Source organism: Dendrobates tinctorius, unplaced genomic scaffold (genome assembly GCF_039654945.1).
Source record: "Dendrobates tinctorius isolate UK_male_01 unplaced genomic scaffold, ASM3965494v1 ptg000120l, whole genome shotgun sequence".
Lineage (NCBI taxonomy): Eukaryota > Metazoa > Chordata > Amphibia > Anura > Dendrobatidae > Dendrobates > Dendrobates tinctorius.
Genome location: NW_027361788.1, coordinates 28,264,264 through 28,282,512, shown reverse-complemented (window position 1 = coordinate 28,282,512; position 18,249 = coordinate 28,264,264). Strand labels below are relative to the sequence as shown.

The 18,249-nt window shown below is 45.6% G+C and overlaps 1 protein-coding gene across 1 annotated transcript in view; it reads left to right on the top strand.

Annotated features, from left to right (window-relative positions):
- The first annotated feature begins 3,303 nt into the window (after positions 1-3,303).
- Positions 3,304-18,249, top strand: part of FGD1 (FYVE, RhoGEF and PH domain containing 1) — a 153,438-nt gene continuing 138,492 nt past the window's right edge. Inside the window, exon 1 of the mRNA XM_073540972.1 lies at positions 3,304-4,579. Coding sequence (XP_073397073.1) covers positions 4,315-4,579 — 265 coding nt within the window. The 5' untranslated portion in view covers positions 3,304-4,314. The remainder of the gene's footprint in view (positions 4,580-18,249) is intronic.

The window sequence follows — 18,249 nt, the reverse complement described above, 5'->3', positions numbered from 1 at the left end:
TAGATGTGTGCCCGATGCTATCGCATCGGGAGGGCAGTAACATCACGATGGGGGCAGCTTTGTGGCGCTGGGGGTGGCAGCCAACCCAATTCTGTGCAGTCACAATGGGCAGGAAAGATGGTGTTTTGCGGCCTGTGCTGGAGATAGTGTGCGGCGCCACCAGAGGGTGGCTGCACCCAATCTCCACCACAGGCCTCAAGCCACTGTGTTTCCTGCCGGCTGTGACTGCACGAAGGTGGGTGGGCAGGCAGCGGTGGGATCCGGCGCGTGTAGTCAGGCGGTGGGTCCTGGTGGGGGTCCGGCGACATCCCTTTCATTACTCCCCCTCATTACACCCTCTTGTTACACCCCTCTCACAGCCGGCAGGAAACCCCCCCTTATTACACCCCTCTCACAGCCGGCAGGAAAGACGGTGTTTTGCGGCCTGTGCTGGAGATGGTGTGCGGCAACCCTCTGGTGGCGCCGCACACCATCTCCAGCACAGGCCGCAAAACACCGTCTTTCCTGCCGGCTGTGAGAGGGGTGTAATAAGGGGGGGTTTCCTGCCGGCTGTGAGAGGGGTGTAACAAGAGGGTGTAATGAGGGGGAGTAATGAAAGGGATGTTGCCGGACCCCCACCAGGACCCACCGCCTGACTACACGCGCCGGATCCCACCGCTGCCTGCCCACCCACCTTCGTGCAGTCACAGCCGGCAGGAAACACAGTGGCTTGAGGCCTGTGGTGGAGATTGGGTGCAGCCACCCTCTGGTGGCGCCGCACACTATCTCCACCACAGGCCTCAAGCCACTGTGTTTCCTGCCGGCTGTGACTGCACGAAGGTGGGTGGGCAGGCAGCGGTGGGATCCGGCGCGTGTAGTCAGGCGGTGGGTCCTGGTGGGGGTCCGGCGACATCCCTTTCATTACTCCCCCTCATTACACCCTCTTGTTACACCCCTCTCACAGCCGGCAGGAAACCCCCCCCTTATTACACCCCTCTCACAGCCGGCAGGAAAGACGGTGTTTTGCGGCCTGTGCTGGAGATGGTGTGCGGCGCCACCAGAGGGTTGCCGCACCCAATCTCCAGCACAGGCCTCAAGTCACTGTGTTTCCTGCCGGCTGTGACTGCACGGAGGTGGGTGGGCAGGCAGCGGTGGGATCCGGCGCGTGTAGTCAGGCGGTGGGTCCTGGTGGGGGTCCGGCAGCATCCCTTTCATTACTCCCCCTCATTACACCCTCTTGTTACACCCCTCTCACAGCCGGCAGGAAAGACGGTGTCTTGCGGCCTGTGCTGGAGATGGTGTGCAACGCCACCAGAGGGTGGCCGCACCCAATCTCCAGCACAGGCCTCAAGCTGTGGTCTTTCCTACCGGCTGTGACTTCACGGAGGTGGGTGGGCAGGCATCGGCGGGATCCAGCACGTGTGGTCAGGCGGTGGGTCCTGGCGGCATCCCTCTCATTGCTCCTTCCTCATTACACCCTCTCATTACACCCCCTCATTACACCCTCTCATTATACCCCCTTCATTATACCCCCTCTTTACACCCCTTTCACAGCTTCGTGATCGCAGCGGCAGCTGGGATCCGAGCGGCGGCCGGGATCCAAGCAGCGGCCGGGATCGCAGTGGCAGCCTGGATCCGAGCGGCAGCTGGGATCCCAGCGGAGGTTGGAATCGCAGTGGCGGCCTGGATCCGAGCGGCGGTCGAGATCGCAGCGGCGTTCAGGATCGCAGCTGTGTCCTGGATCCCAGCGGCATCACTTGGGTGTTCCAAAATGGCGGTTGGCGTACTTCCGGTGTGGCTCGGTGGATTGTGGGATTTGGAGACATCCAGACGGAAGTGGATGACGGACAATTTAAGGCAATATATATATATATATAGATTAGCCATACTACAATATGACACCTCAAAGAGGTTATAGGCTAAGGTCCAACTGCTGGAACCCCTACAGACCCCGAAAAAGGGAGGTCCGTGTTTTCCTCTGTAGCTAGGATTTCCTTTACCAAGGGCAAAAGGTTACAACTCTCACCCTGGCCCTGGCAAAGTGGCTTATTGGGAGCCACCTACACCCAGCACCTGGGGCAAATGCCCGTTTGCCTTCCTTCTCCAGTTACATCCCTTCCACTGTAAATAGACCCAGAAATGTGAATGGAGCGTCGGTCACATGTGGTTCACACTACCACCCCGTTTATTCGGGATCGGTGGGAAGCCCAGCAATCAGACCACCACCGATCATACAGTTATTACCTAGGTGGTGACATCCACTTACTGTAGATGAAAATGGCAAATTACTAGGACCAGCGGTCAGACCTCCACTGATCCTTCTCAAGTAAACACAATAGCATAGTCTACAATGCTTTTGTCTCCGAGTAAAAAAAAGTTAGACACTGGAAAAATATTAAAAAAAAGTCAAACTTATTCATATCTTACACTCCATTTTGCCTTGTTGAAGTCAACCGCTTTGTCTGGGGAACGTCCGAATGTATGGTGTGGAGTGGAGAGGAGAAAGTGGTGAGAACTTAGCCATGGGCTGGTATGACATATTTGTGCTTCATGGATTGGTCTTGTGTCTCCAGACACAAACTCAACACCCTCATATATGCCTAAGTTCAAATCAGGAGATCCGTGACTGGTCTGTTGGATGTGTGAACGTGGCCTTACTATTTGCCCAAAACAGGTGTGAATAGAAAGGGAGAACCAGCTTGGTAAAAGACCCACCATAACTAAAGTCCCCCAACCATCGTACACAATAGATAGCTATCAGATGAAAGATATCTCCCCCAACTCTTCCTCCTGTGTTCTCTGAAAGAGCCTTTGTCAGTCTCCTCTGGTGGCAGCTTATCTCATCGAGAACAAAAGGATTGGCGGTCTGAAATAAGATATGCTGGATCCTTATCTACCCCGACATCGACTTTTGGGGGCCCCCATGTACATTAGATTGTCTCTTGAACCCACCATTATCGTCAAGATCAGTCCAATGTCTATGGCAGGCTCAAAACATCTATGAATTTGGTTGAATCAATGTCCACTATAAAGATCCAATCCCAAACATAAGCGATAGGGATTTGTTATTTTTTTAAATCCCCCAATAAGTTTATTATATACATTTTGACAGGTCATCAGCCCAGTTTGGCTCCAAGATGTCACCTGCTCCAATATGGCATGTTTTAGGAATGACAGCCGGGTTCCAGTAGGTCAGTACTGTGCGCCAGTGACAGGTGGAGTAGAGCTGGACGTAGGGGACAGAATATAAATTAACCCCATGCCTGTAAGCTGCTGTGTCCCCGATCAATAAATTGTAGATTCATCAAGTGGTGCAGCCGGCAGGTGTTAACCCTTGATATTATCACTCCGTGGATGATTTGCCCGTAAATCGAGCCTTTTTTTTTCCACCCGATCTGAATTGACCTGGGGCAAGCTGGGTTACCTGCAATTCCAGGAGCGTAGCCACCAACGGGTTAAGACGACAGGATGCAGCATAAGTCATGAAAAAAAAAGCAAAGGACAGTATTCCAGGGAGATGGGGGGTGGGTAACGCATGTGTGAGGGGAAAATCCAGACCAGATTTTAAATGCATCTGACGTGAAATCCAACAGCAAGGAAAGAGAGTCAGATTTCACATACACAGAGAGAAGGGGAAAAAAAAGGGAAGAGAAAGGAAGAAAAAACTGAAGGCAGGAAGGTTTGTGGAAGCCAAAAAGCATCACTAGCCAAGGCAGGGAGAACAAAAGAAATGACACAGCGAGGTGGATAGGTAACACAAGGCATGATTGTGCGCCTAGGGGTGCTGCCACAACCGGCGGGTACCGGAGACGGACATCATCAGGTTTTATTGCTGCTGTTTTTGGGAAGCAGTACCGCAGAGGATTTAAGGACAGCTCAGGACAAGGAATTAATGCAAACAGGATCCGACCTTCCTTAAGGCGAGCAATCTGCTCCTTGCAGAAGAACAGCGGGGAATGATGGATTAGCAATCAAACTGGGAAGCAGCAGGAGAATGGTGAACCATGGACAGAGCAGAGCCCCTCCAGGATCCCATAATATGGGATTAGTGAAGATCCCATAGACAACATAGCCATAGCTGGGCTGTGCAGTCATACTGCAGTGTCTGCTCCATCCCACAGTGGCGGCTGCTGCTGATACAGCACCTTGGATTACAAAAATACTGCAAGTAGGGGGGGAAGAGGTGGAAAAATCAAACATATGGAGATTTAAATCAAGATTTCGTCACGGCTCATCCGGAATAAGGAAAGGGGTTCAGAGCCCGAGATATCATTGTGCAATAAGAGCACTGCTACTTCAAGTCCATGTCCTTCCACCAATGCCTGGAGCCTCTTTATGTCTGTGCCGCCAGACACCTCTCCTGGCTTCCCATATGGTCAGAGGGGAAAAGGTGAGCTGGCACTTAAAGGGACGCAGGCCTGTCCCCTTTATCCTGCAAACATGCAGGTAAACAGACCCAGGAGCACTGCCTACACCTATCCACCATCCAGCACCCGAGAGGAACCTGGGTCCTATGCCAAGCAATTCCAAGCCAGACGCTTTTCATATCATATTGGGGGGGCTGCACCTGGTCCCGGCACCCTTGTACTCCAAAATGACGGTGAGTGAACCAAACCTTAAAAATTCAGTATAATGCATATTCTAATATTGTTTCTCTTGTATATTTAACAGCCAGATAGTAGTATGTTCTAACTGGGTATATAAAATGCAGCTAACACAGGTAATTACCAACATAAGTGTCAAATATTTGCATTTTTTATTCCTGTGGATTGAACACAACACCACATACTGGTCATTGGTGGTACTGCTTGCCCATTAAAATTCACAAAATTTGTACTTTTTTTTTTTTTTAAATGGCATTATGATAGTTAGTGGATTGATACTGGAGCAAAGTTGTTTTTTAGTGTATTGTGTTGCCATCTTAAAAATTATATACTGTAAGTAAACCGGTTCAGATGATGGTGTTGTCAGAATTATTACTATGTGAAGGATATAATTATAGGTCCAGTATTGGTGGCAACTCCCGTCTCTTTTGTAAGCGATTGCACAAAGATACCAAATAGAATTGATCCATACTGGAGCTGCTGCCTGAATTCCTCTTGCAAGTCACATATTTCGAAAGAAGTGAGTCAATCCACCTGCCTCAACTTTACCAAATTCCTCTGACATAGGTTGTATGCAGTTGTTGCGATCGTGGGTGCGTTTCTCCCATTGGCCTGGCACATGTATGGCGGAATTGAGCAAATGACTATACATTGATTACCCGAGTATATGCATTTTTATTAGAAACCTGGAAGAATTTGGGAAGGTTTTGACCTCACTTGATACCATAGAAGGATATATACCCTTGGTGCCAGTAATGTATGGTTGGCACAATCTCAGGGTGATTTCTACAGACAGTCTTCTAGTGCTATCTGTGCCTAAGGGTATTCTTACCTCAAATATGCCATTGCAAGAACTGGATACACTAGGCAAAAATTGTTGGCCGAGATTTCCGGACACGGTTGCATTCCAGATTGCATCATGCTATTCGACAAATTATATCACATCCACCCCCAGTACAGGATCATATACCCAAGCCGAAAAGGAAATCGTAATAATAAATGATGGCGGCCACACACGTTTTGCCCTACGTGGCCACCCGCAGGTTATATGACCACATTATATATCAGGTCAGTCTTATAAGCCATTAGATCACGCAATGATTTTGGGTGAGAAAGGAACTTTTCTTCCCCCCTGCTATACATGACAGAACACCTGCATTTCCCACATGGGCCAAATACCTTCTCCACGTTCCAATGTAAATAGTAACGACCATCTGCAGAGGAAACGTTTCCAGCAAATCCCTGACATTTTCCAACACCAGAGACCCCAGATTTCCTCAGGTCGGAAAATATTGTTTTTCTAGGGGATTATCCAAATGACATGATCTTGCCTGGAGATGCAAGATAAAAAGGTGACACTTTAATATTGAGTTGTCAGAAATATGTGCCCATATCTGGGAAGACTGGGTCATATCTAATATGACCACTGCAGCAGTTGATGCATGGGTTGTCACCAACCTTTCCTAGACCCCTGCCTAATGATGTAACATCATCAATAAGGTTGGTGAAAAGATTACCCAAAGACGTGTATACATATTGGTTGGGTCTGGGGTCTCTAGGGTTTGACAAACCCACCAGAGAATACTATAGTACTCAGGTGAGCTTGTCTAAAGATAGAGATCCTTGACATAACAAATATGTATACACGTCTTTGGATACCATAGTATTCTCTAATGGGCCCAAATATCGTCTTTTTCCCCCAGAGATAGAGATAAAGATAGCTCCATTTGGCCACCGTTCCCATCTCCTTTGTTTCTCATTCGAATGGAGAGATTTTCACAAATGTGCACCATCACTCCATCCATTAGGTATGAGACTGATGGAGATAGCAACTACAATTATCACTTGTCCTGTGGGTAGAGGATGAGTTGTCAAAGGCTCACATTAGAACAACATCGGCTGAACCTGTCGATATCGACAGGTTCGGCTGACAGTCTAATGTTCATATGAAAGAGGTATTCCCACTTGGATGTATCTGATAGATGCAGTTCCTACTTCCAGGACCCAAAATGCACAATACTCTTTCATCCCCTGGATATGCCCAGGAGGAATCAATAGATCTACTGGTGACACATGAGTTATATGGATTTGTTTGGGGAGATGGTGACTTAGCCCGTGCAATCTGGGCCACTCTAAAACAGACATACTTGAAGCTCCTTTTGCCTTCTATTTAACATCTTTTCCGGGCTCTCAACCATTACTTGGCATTTATAGTACTGCTTCCTCGTATGTGAAAGAAAGGTCTGTAGTCTCCTGCCCTAAAGTCAATGCTACCTCAATGCCAGTAGAGGAGCTAACGTTATGCCCATTGTTGTTCCCATAAAGTCCTACTCTATGGCAGCTGTCACAAACTGGATCTTCATGATAACCTGGCGTTTTGTAGAGGATGTAGGCTTTTTCAAAGTTAGATGGCGTCATGCCCGTATGCATGTCACTGAGACTGGCGCTATGGGTATATTTTGGGAAATGGGAAGTTCACTTTGCACTACTGGAATTTCCTCCTAAATGTTAAGAACCATCCAGCGAAAATCAATACTGTGCCATCAGCTACCATTTTAATTCCATCTCATCAGCTATCATCTTTTCCAGACACATCTCTGTCTTTCCTCCCACTATAATCCCCTTCTTCCCTGCATTCCAGGGTATTCACATTGCCCTCATGTCAAGCTGTAGGTTTGCAGCTGGTGATATCTACGGTGCAATCTACGGTAAGTTGCTGTGTAAATTTGTGACAAGTCATCTGTGTCAGGGAGACGGTCCTCACTCAGAGCTGCATTGTTCAGTCCGCGCCGTGTTTATACAGCGTGGGCTGGAAACATCTGGACAAGGAGTCAGCAAACCCGCTGGAGTAAGGATTTCTGGTCTCTTGTGGTCTACGCCAAGCCCAGACACTGCAGGAAGATGTGGCAGCTCTCCACCGAGCAGGCCTGTGGGTGAGACGTCTCTTTCAGTAACTTTTAGGACCAGGATTTGACTTCAAGAAACAAGGCCATTTCTGTACGTGTCTCGTGTGGATATTAAATACAGACGTTTACTGATTTCTGAGTCTGGTTTCTTTAACAACTAGTGATCAAGGAAAGTTATGTGTGGCCAAATGAGTGGTCAACCATGTAACATCAGTTCAGAGCAGCACTCCACTTTGGCTAATAGAACAGACTTTCAAGTTAAAGATTCCCCTCAATGACGCCCCAAAGTCTTAAAAGGTCCTAATGGAAGACATATCTCTCCCTATTTCCACATACACATGAGGGCTCATCTTGGCAGAGCGTCAACATGTTTTCAACAGGTAATGGTTTTTCTCCCTTGCCATCTGCCTGATATTTCTCTCTCCAAACATCATCTGTAGAGGAAGAGTCGGGAAGCCCCCAAACATATCAGTTGGTCAGCTGGTTCCGATAAATATGGAATTTCAGTAGACTTTCATCCCGTTCCAATGCTTACCTGTTCCCCGTTGGTCTTTACCTACTGATCACTTACTGACACACCACAAATTCTGGCATATACGCTCATGGGGTTTACACCCATCAGTAACCACAGTTTGGATGGATGCTATGGCATCCATCCAACATAGAGACCCATTCCAAAAAAAACGTGTAATGCACAGAGTTTTACTTTGCATATACATTCAACTAAGTATACAGAAATTACTGTCATCCTTTGGACAACTCTTTAACTGTTAGGCTAGGTTCACATTAGCGTCTATGTGCGCAGCGTATCATCCGCAACCGCAAACGCAGCATTTTTTATCCGCATCAGCTTACACATCACGGCAAAAAAACGCAGTTTTGCATGCGTTTTTGCATGTGTTTGCGCTTTTTATGCGCATGTGTTTGATAGGAAAATGCTTTTCCAGGAGAATTTCCTTGACACAAGCCATGCCCAATGGGCGTGTCTCATGGAAATTCTGTATATAGACCCTTGTACAGATGAAATCCTCATCTTTTGCTGCTGTATCCAGCGTCAAGATGGATCTTCGCATGGAGAGTTTCTATCGTAGTCTGGATTTGGATGTGAACTTGTTTCTTGCCTTTGCATTTCCTTTTGAACAAGAAAGAGACAAAGAACACGTAGTGATTGGGGGAAAAAAACACAATTTTATATAGCAACAAAAATTAACTTTTGTGTTTGTACGAGGGCGAAATGTTATGGACCTGGTGGGTGTGGAGCTGGGATGATTGGCTACGTGTGGATGATGAAGGGGTTCCAGAGGAAGGGCCTACTAAATGTGTGGGGTCTGGGAGGTCAGGGATGGGAGTAGACACATTAAGGGGGGAACCATGGGACGGGAGAGACACACTGGAAGGGAGGGAGAAATTGGACAACAGAGATACATTGGGACGTGAGGGTGGAGGTGGTAGGACAGTTTTGGGGCCACGCTTCTTCTTTTTGGATTTCTGTCCAGATCTCTGTCCAGAACTGCTACTAGGCAGCTTGCTTCTTCTGTGTCTCTTTGGGAGGGTGGGAGTGGTGGGTTGAGGATGGCGTGCAGTACCAGGACTCTTCATCGTGGAGGTAGACGGGTGTGCAGGAGCAGGACTCGGCAACATGGATGTGGACGGTCGTGCAGGAGCAGGAACCGGCATGGTGGTGGATGTGGACGGGCGTGCAGGAGCAGGAACCGGCATGGTGGTTGATGTGGACGGGCGTGCAGGAGCAAGAACCGGCATGGTGGTGGCGGTGGACTGGCCTTCAGCAGCAGGACCCAGCATGGTGGTGGCGGTGGACTGGCGTTCAGCAGCAGTACCTGGCATGGTGGTGGCGGTATAGTGGTGTGCAGCAGGACTGGGCATGGTGGTGGCAGCATGCAGCAGAACTCGGTAAAGAGGTGAAGTGGGTTAGTGGTGGCACAGGCGGAAATGCCATGTTTGGCTGCTGTAAGAACCGAGTCTGCTGCATAGCCTGAACGTAAGCAGCATTGCAGGCCTGCATCACATTCAGCTGGAGATCAGGCGTAAGGTGTTCCGACATGCCCTGCTCTACAGCAGTAAAAAAAAATGTCGTGCCGGTCTCTGAAGGTCGGCTTCCAGGTGGTTAAGGCGTTGGTTGACATCCTGGAACAATGTGTTTATATGGGCAAAAACACTTTCCAGTCTATCTCTGAGCTCCTTCAGGCCAATCTGGAAGACCAAGCTCAAGTGAACAAACTCAGGCATGAGTGACCTGTCCAAGGCCTTCTGCCGCTGGCAGGAAGACCCCAAAAAAGCAGTGGCAGAGACCTGGAACAAGGGAACACCTGAAGGAACAGATGCCTGTTCTCCAGCCTGTGAAGCCTGCCCACTTGCTGCATCGCTGGTGGATGACTGGGACTGTTCGGTGGCTGTTCGATGAGGGGCCGCTCCAACTGAGGACGATCCCGGTTCGATGGTGCTGCTCCAGGTTCTGTGTGGAAAAGAAATGTAAAACATAACTACAAAAAAATAACAATTGTAAAAGCGCCAACATATCGTGTGGAATATAAAAAATCAGATTATGGAATAAAACACAATGGAATACAACACAAAAATACTTACGTTTGCTGAGCAAGCACAGGCCTCAGGAAAGACAGCATCCTATGATACTTGTATTTCCTGATCTTTTGAGCAGCACCACTTCGAACTTTGATCTCCTGTTTCAGGTCCTTATTGAAGCGATCCTTCATCGAATGCCAACGGGTTCTGACTTTGTTCAATATGAAGGGGGGAAAAAAATTGTTAAACAATGCACTTTACACTGGGATCACAGAACCGTGTGTGATGTAAGAAACTCGCATGAGTTTCTCGCATCACACACGGTTGTGTGATCCCGGCCTTACGGGATCACAGCCGCGTTGACCACATTGCAATACTTACGAAAATCCTTTCGGACTTGTGGCGTGGCGTTTTCAAAGTCATCCATCAGCGATTGGGCTCTTCATTCCACAGCCCCCGAATCACCACTGCGTCCGAGTGCTGCTGTTCCCGGGTGTCCCACACCGGAACTTGCTCCTCCACCAATGTGATGAGGAGGTCATTGTCAATTGCTTCTTCCTCCCGTTGTGAAACCTAGAAAAGAAAGAAAGACATTAATGTTGTAAACATAAAACACGTAAACCAAAAACAGTCAAGAATAACCAAAAACAGTCAAAAATAGTTATACGCCATCTTGCCATCAGAACTTGGGCCTGAGTCTGCTGCTCCTACTCATCTGCACTGGAATGGTTCTGTAAAGAAAATACATGATTTTACCACGTGTCATATTGACAGTCAATATCAATCAGTAGCAAATGTACTCACTTCAGTCTCCTGTCCACTCTGTGAGGTCCGCTCGGCACTGGAGGACATGATGAGGAATGCTGCAAGAGAGACAGAAGTGATTACAGACTGCAGGGAGAAAAACAGAGAGACATTAGCTTGTATACTCACATTTTGATAATTCAAAGTCTTCAAATAAGATCCAATGGCTTGTAATCACTTCCAGAGTCTGGAGAGTACTGGACTTCCAGTGCCCACACCCTCTTTTTATACAGCTTTGTGTGTGGGGTGGCTTAAACCAGTTCCTGGACATGTTTACTCAGAAAAACGCATGCGTACGCAAATGCAAGCGTATGCATGTCCTTGCATACCTATGCATTCCCATAGACTATAATGCGTTGTTTTGACGCACTCCATCCGCAAGCGTCCGCATGTGTATGGCTGCGGAAATTTGACGCCTCAAAAAGTGCAACATGTTGCGTTAGCCGCGTCCCGCCGCACACCACGAAACGACGTATGCGTAAGCATCCGCAGGCGAACGCATGCAAATGCATGTCCCTGCGTACACAAGATATGTACGCTGGACGCATGCGGATGTATGCAGATGAAACGCTGCGTTCACAGATGCATATGTGAAACCAGCCTTGGGCTTCTCAACTTTTGACAGTCCTTTTACTGTTAGAAGAGTCACCCTGCTTTAGGACCCTACAATCAGCTGTGATCTGAGGGGAAAACCAGGCAGTAGGTGTTATGTTTTCTGCAGCACCGCCACAGGTGAAATGAATCATTGCACGGTATCCATTCAATTCACCCGACTGTCTGTCTGAAATGATCGAACTTGACTATCGAGAGGAAGTAACAAGGTTTTCGCAAGTGATCATGCAGAACGATCATCTGCAGTGACTTTGAAAACTTAGATAAGAAAGTGAAAGAACTGGGAGCGCAGGTGGTCTTCTCTTCCATCCTCCTAGTGGATGGCCATGGAACAAGGAGGTGGAATAAGATTCTGCAGGTGAACAACTGGCTACGTCAATGGTGCCGTCAGCAACGATTTGGATTTATGGATCACGGAGTGAATTACCTTTACGATGGACTACTTGCTAGAGATGGGGTGCACCTTACGAAGACTAGAAAACATGTATTTGGAAGTCGCCTTGCTACACTCAACAGGAGAGCTTTAAACTAGAACAACGTGGGAAGGGAAGCAAAAGGCCAGAAAAAGCCATACACCTGACAAATGATATTGAGAACTCTGCTATTAGAAGTGGAAAGGAAGAACAAAGACTAAAGAATCTAAATAATAAAAATATTGGAGAATGAGAAACCAATCACAAACTAAAATGTTTCTATACTAATGCACAAAGCATGGGCAACAAACAAGGAGAATTGGAACTACTAACGCAGGAAAAGAAATATGATGTCATTTGAATCACTGAAACTTGGTGGGAAAATACACAAGTTTGGAATACAAGGCTAGAAGGATATAACTTATTTGCAAGAAACAGACTTGATAAACGAGGAGGTGTTGCATTGCATGTTAGAAACGCGTATAGCTGCACAGAGATTGAAGCTTCAGAGACTGGGAGTTCTGTGGAAACTGTTTGTGTAAGAATACAAGGACAGAACAATGGAAAGGACACCATTGTAGGCATTTACTACAAGCCGCCTGTGCAAGCTGAAGATATGGATGAACACTTTATGCATCAAATGGCCAAGTTCTCCAAAAAATATGACATAGTTGTCATGGGAGATTTCAACTATCCAGACATTTGTTGGGAATCTCTCTCAGGCAAAACTATCAGGTCAAGGAAATTCGTATCCTCTCTTGCTGACAACTTTATCTTCCAAAAGGTAGGGGAGAAAACAAGGGGAACTGCTACCTTGGATCTAATCCTCATAAACAGGGAGGAAATGGTTGAGGAGGTAAAAGTGGCTGGGACCCTAGGAGGTAGCGACCATGCTATTTTAGAATTTTGGATAACTAGAGGAGGAAGACCTGTGAAGACTCAGATGTCAAGGTTAGATTTCAGAAAGGCAGATTTTAAGGTGTTATGAATGAGTCACCGTAGGAGGCAAAAGCAGAAATACAAGCTAAGTCCAGAAAACCAGAGAGGTTCCTACGATGCCCTAGACCCCTCGATCACAGCCGGAGAATTACATAGGCCTAGAGAAAGAAAGGGGAAATCTAAACTGCCCCAGAGCAGACCCCAAAGCAATAGGCAGCCCCCAACATATAATGACGGTGAAGCAAGATGAAAACACTAACACAGACAGAAAGAGAGACTGAGCAAAGACGGGGCCCAAAACTACCTAGATAGGAAAGGACAGGAAGGCTGCTGTCTGCAATCTGCCAAAACCCTATCAAAGACATAAGCCAACAAGCTGATATGAAAAAGGCCCTGAAGCAGCTAGGCTTCAAAAACTAAATTAGCACTCAGGTATTTTCAGAAGACAGAGCTAAATGAATTCAGCACACCCCAGCAGGGAATGGCAGAAATCCAGAAAAACAAAGCAAAACAAAGTCAAAGCACAAAAGCAAAAGGCCGAGCAGCAAACTTAGCTTTGGAGGAGCAGGAATTCAGACTGGTCTCCAAGGATCCCACAGAGAAATCACCCGCAGGGCAGAAGGGCGTCGGCAGCCTTATATCCAGTCCGTAACTCCACTCAGCCAGTTATCATCATCAGCCTCAGGTGTTTGACAATCAGGCTCACTACCTTTCTTTACCAGAAGAGGGAGTCCCTCGGGCCTCAGTAATGAAGGGGAAAATTAACTCACAACATTAAGGGATTCAGAAAGAGAATTGGAGGGATCCAATGGCTGGATATCCTTGAGGACAAAAATGTCCAGGAAGGATGGGAAATCTTGAAAAATGAAATTCTCAAAGCACAATTGTTAACAATTCCGAAAAGAGGGAAGAATAGGAAGCATTTAAGGAAACCAGGATGGATGAACACGGAACTTAAGCACATGCTAAAAAGGAAGAAAGAAATGTTTATAAAATGGAAAGAGGGAGGCATATCTAAAGGAGAATATAATGCTGTCTGCAGAACCTGCAGGGCACAAATCAGATTATCTAAAGCTGACAATGAATTGAGGCTTGCAAGAGACGTCAAAAGCAATAATAATGGATTTTGGGGATATGTCAAAAGTAAAAGAAGAGTCAAAGATGCTATAGGATTTTTACAGGATGAAAATGGTGAAATGGTAAGACAGGATGTTGAGAAGGCCGAACTTTTAAATTCCTATTTTGCATCTGTTTTCTCTCAGAAAGGAAATGTAACATCAACTGTTCTTCACTGTCCTATTAAGGGAATAGAAGAATCCAGGATATCTATAGACAGAAAGATAGTGAGGAAACACTTAGCTAAACTAAATGAATTCAAGTCTCCAGGTCCAGATGAATTACACCCCAGAGTACTGAAGGAGATAGCAGAAGAAATTTTTTAACCCCTCTCCATAATCTTTGAAAATTCTTGGAGAACAGGAGAAGTGCCAGAAGACTGGAGAAGAGCAAATGTTGTTCCTATCTTCAAAAAGGGGAAGAAGGTGGACCCAGGCAACTATAGGCCGGTGAGTCATACTTCTATACCAGGAAAGATCTTTGAACAAATTATTAAACAACATGTATGTAAGTACCTGGATAAGAATAAAGTGATTAAACAGAGTCAGCATGGGTTTGTAACTAATAAGTTATGTCAGACTAACTTAATTTCCTTCTATGACAGAATCACTGAATGGGTGGATCAGGGAAATGCTGTAGATACAGTATCTTGACTTCAGCAAAGCATTTGACAAACTATCTCACACAATCCTTATTGAAAAAATGACTAAGTATGGAATGGACAAGGCAACTGTTAGGTGGATTCATAACTGGCTTAGTGATCGGACCCAAAGAGTGGTCGTAAATGGCTGCACATCCAGTTGGAAGAATGTCTCAAGTGGGGTACCACAGGGCCCTGTATTGTTCATCATTTTTATCAACGATTTAGATGAAGGATTTGAGGGTAAACTGATTAAATTTGCTGTTGACACAAAGCTAGGAGGGATAGCTATTACTAGAGAAGAGAGAGAGGATTCAAAAATATATAAATAAATTGGAGCAGTGGGAAGCAACTAACAGAATGATTTTTAACAGGGAAAAATGCAAAGTACTACATCTGGGCAATAAAAATGAAAAAAGCATATACAGAATGGGAGGATTAGGGCTAAGCAACAGCTCATGTGAAAAAGACTTGGGTATACTAATAGATCACAGACTGAATATGAGTCAACAGTGTGATGCAGCAGCAAAAAAGGCAAATGCAATTCTAGGATGTATTAACAGAAGCATACAGTCTAGATCACATGAAGTCATTATTGTCCTCTACTCCTCTTTGGTCAGACCTCATCTGGAATACTGTGTCCAGTTTTGGGCGCCACATTTTAAAAAAGACATCAACAAACTGGAGCAAGTTCAGAAAAGAGCGACCAGAATGGTGACTGGTCTGCAAACCCTGTCTTATGAGGAAAGGTTGCAGGATTTGGGAATGTTTAGCTTGCAAAAGAGGAGACTTAATAGCTGTCTACAAATATCTCAAGGGCTGTCACATTGTAGAAGGATCATCTTTATTCTCATTTGCACAAGGAAAGACTAGAAGCAATGGGATGAAACTGAATGGGAGGAGACACAGATTAGATATTAGAGAAAACTTTTTGACAGAGTGATCAATGAGTGGAACAGGCTGCCACAAGAGGTGGTGAGTTCTCCTTCAATAGAAGTCTTCAAACAGAGGCTGGACAGACATCTGTCTGGGATGATTTAGCAAATCTGAGCAGGGGGTTGGACTAGATGGCCCAGGAGGTCCCTTCCAACTCTACAATTCTATGATTCTAATGTACCTCCAGGACAAGAGATGCTCTTCAGGTTGACTGAGGCAATGATACAAAATAGGGTTTATGAAAACGTGTTTTCCAAATTGGAGAAGTCTTTTCAGATTTAATTCTGCTTGTTAGCAGTAAGATATTCTTAAGCTCTGTTCAGAAACTGTATTATCATCATTCTGGAGACAGTTTTTAATTTTTTAATGTTTTTTCCAGAAAAAAATGGAGCAGCCAATTGTGATGCTGATTATAATGTTATTTTTTTTGTCAATGGGGATAAAAAAAAAAAATCAGAAAACACGTTCATGGAAAACTCCTTTAAGAACAGTATATTTTAGGATTGTGGTAGGAATTAGGAGTACCCAGAGGAAACCAATGCAAAAACTGAGAGTATACAGAACTCCCTGCAGTGCTGACTACGAAGAACCCAACCGCCCACATAAAAGCAGGAGCGCTCTTGCAGGGAAGCAGCCGCAGCCTGACCGGTCAACAGTATCCTGCTGATCCAATCTGGAAGCAAATCCTGCACATATATGCTGCAGACAAGCCCCATTAAATAACCGCGGTGTTCATCCCGGTGTGAATCCACTTTCACATACGCTTGTGATCGACAGTAGACATGTCATCAGTGCTGTTTGTAACGGGGACTAGTTGAGTGCTCATTTCTACAGCTAAACCAGACCCCTTCTGTCAAAGTGTCGGCTATGGCAGAGAAGGGGGCTGGCTTAGCCATTGTAATGAGTTAAACCTCTTCACTCTGTGCCACAATGACAAATGAGCTCAAACCAGAAGTGGCCAAGACCAGGGTTGGGTGCTGATATCTTGAGATTATGGTACTGTTGTAAATGCCAGTATATTGGTACGTTGTGTGTTTTTATATATTTAATATACTGTATATAAAGATCTTTTTTATTTGGATAATTCCTTTAACTCTTTGGCTATGGCTACAATATTTATGTAGGAACAGCTATTTTATCTTTGATTTCAGAATTTCTGTAGAATACCTGACTCGCGGACTTGCTGTGAGATCAGGTAGTCAATAGGTCCGGGATCAGTACCAAGAAGGCTCGTAATAGAGAAATGGAAAAAGTGTAGTTACATCACAGTCCGAGGTAACAGTATCAGAAAGGTAGCGGATCAAAAGAGAGGGGTAAGTCAGAAGATGGTAAAAAGTAAATCCAAGGTCAGGCAACCGAGATCAGAATACAACTCAGAGCACAGAGCAACACTTGAGCAAAGATACAATTGGCAATGGTCTGACCATTGTCACACAGTGCTAAATAGCCCTGTAATCACCTAGAACAGATGACACCTGGTGGAGATCCCACAGACCCAGCCAGATAGGACAGCTGAGCTGTCATTCACAATAATCACACCTCTGCCTCGGATTGGGCAGTTGAGGTGTCACTCGCAATCATAACAGTTCAGCAAGCCCTTGATCCCATAGGGCAGCAGAGCTGTCATTCGCAGCGTCCATAGGACACCATGACTGGTGGAATCATGACAACAACTTATAAATCCCAATTTTAGGCCCCACCCTACCAGAAACATCCACAAAAAATTACCAAAAATAACAATTTTGTTTTTGTTGCATAGGCCCTGTCAAATCCAGCAAAAGTGGGACAGTTTGGAAATGCACTATAATAATATGATCGATTGATGATCCTATGCTAAAATTCCCTTATCGATCAATGGTCGGATATCATAATCATCTGATCATTCAATGATCGAATACTATAATGACTTAATTGATCCATGATCTAATGTTATAATGGCCTTTAAATATGATCTGATAGAATAATGACCTGATCGATCAATTATCTAATATTTTAATGATCTGATATTATAATGATCAGAGAGGAGCCTGATGTTATAATGATCTGATTTCTGATTAATGATCCAAATGTCACGCTGTGTGAAGGATAAGTAAGTGCACATCAACGGGAAGAGGGAATGGGGAGCCCAAATACTAGGGAAGAGGGGAGTGGAGACTCCTAGGCAGATCTAAAATCACCCTGTCTGCCCTAAACATCCCTATATAGGTTTTGCACCTGTCGTCGAGCAGGAACCTATTCCATGCCTGACCCTAGCGGTAGACCCTACATAGGGAGGGGATAAGGTATGCAATTGTCGGTCCCCACTAAAACTAAAGACAGAGAGGGAAGGTGGATGGGGGAAAACACTTAGCTTTAGAAGACAACTAAGATGTCATGCCAGCAATCCTCCAAGGGTTCTCAGGGGAAGACACTAACCGACTGCTAGAACTTCCAACAAGACTGAAGCAAGTATGAGCTAACACCAGCACCATGCTGCAGCAATTGAATGTATTTAAACCTTCAGTACAGGTGTGTGATTAGCAGCAGAAGGTGGAGGTTACTATTGGGTGCTAGAGGAAGAAAAATATCACTCCATAACAGAGATGCAAAAATCAAGACGGTGCTTGAGCTAAACACAAAGACCTTCTACAGACAGATCCAGGATGACTGTGACACCTGACACACCTGTGACACTAATAATGCAATGACCTGATCAGTGATTTGATATTAGAATCTGATCAATTGATAATCTGATAATAATATGATCTAATATAACAAGA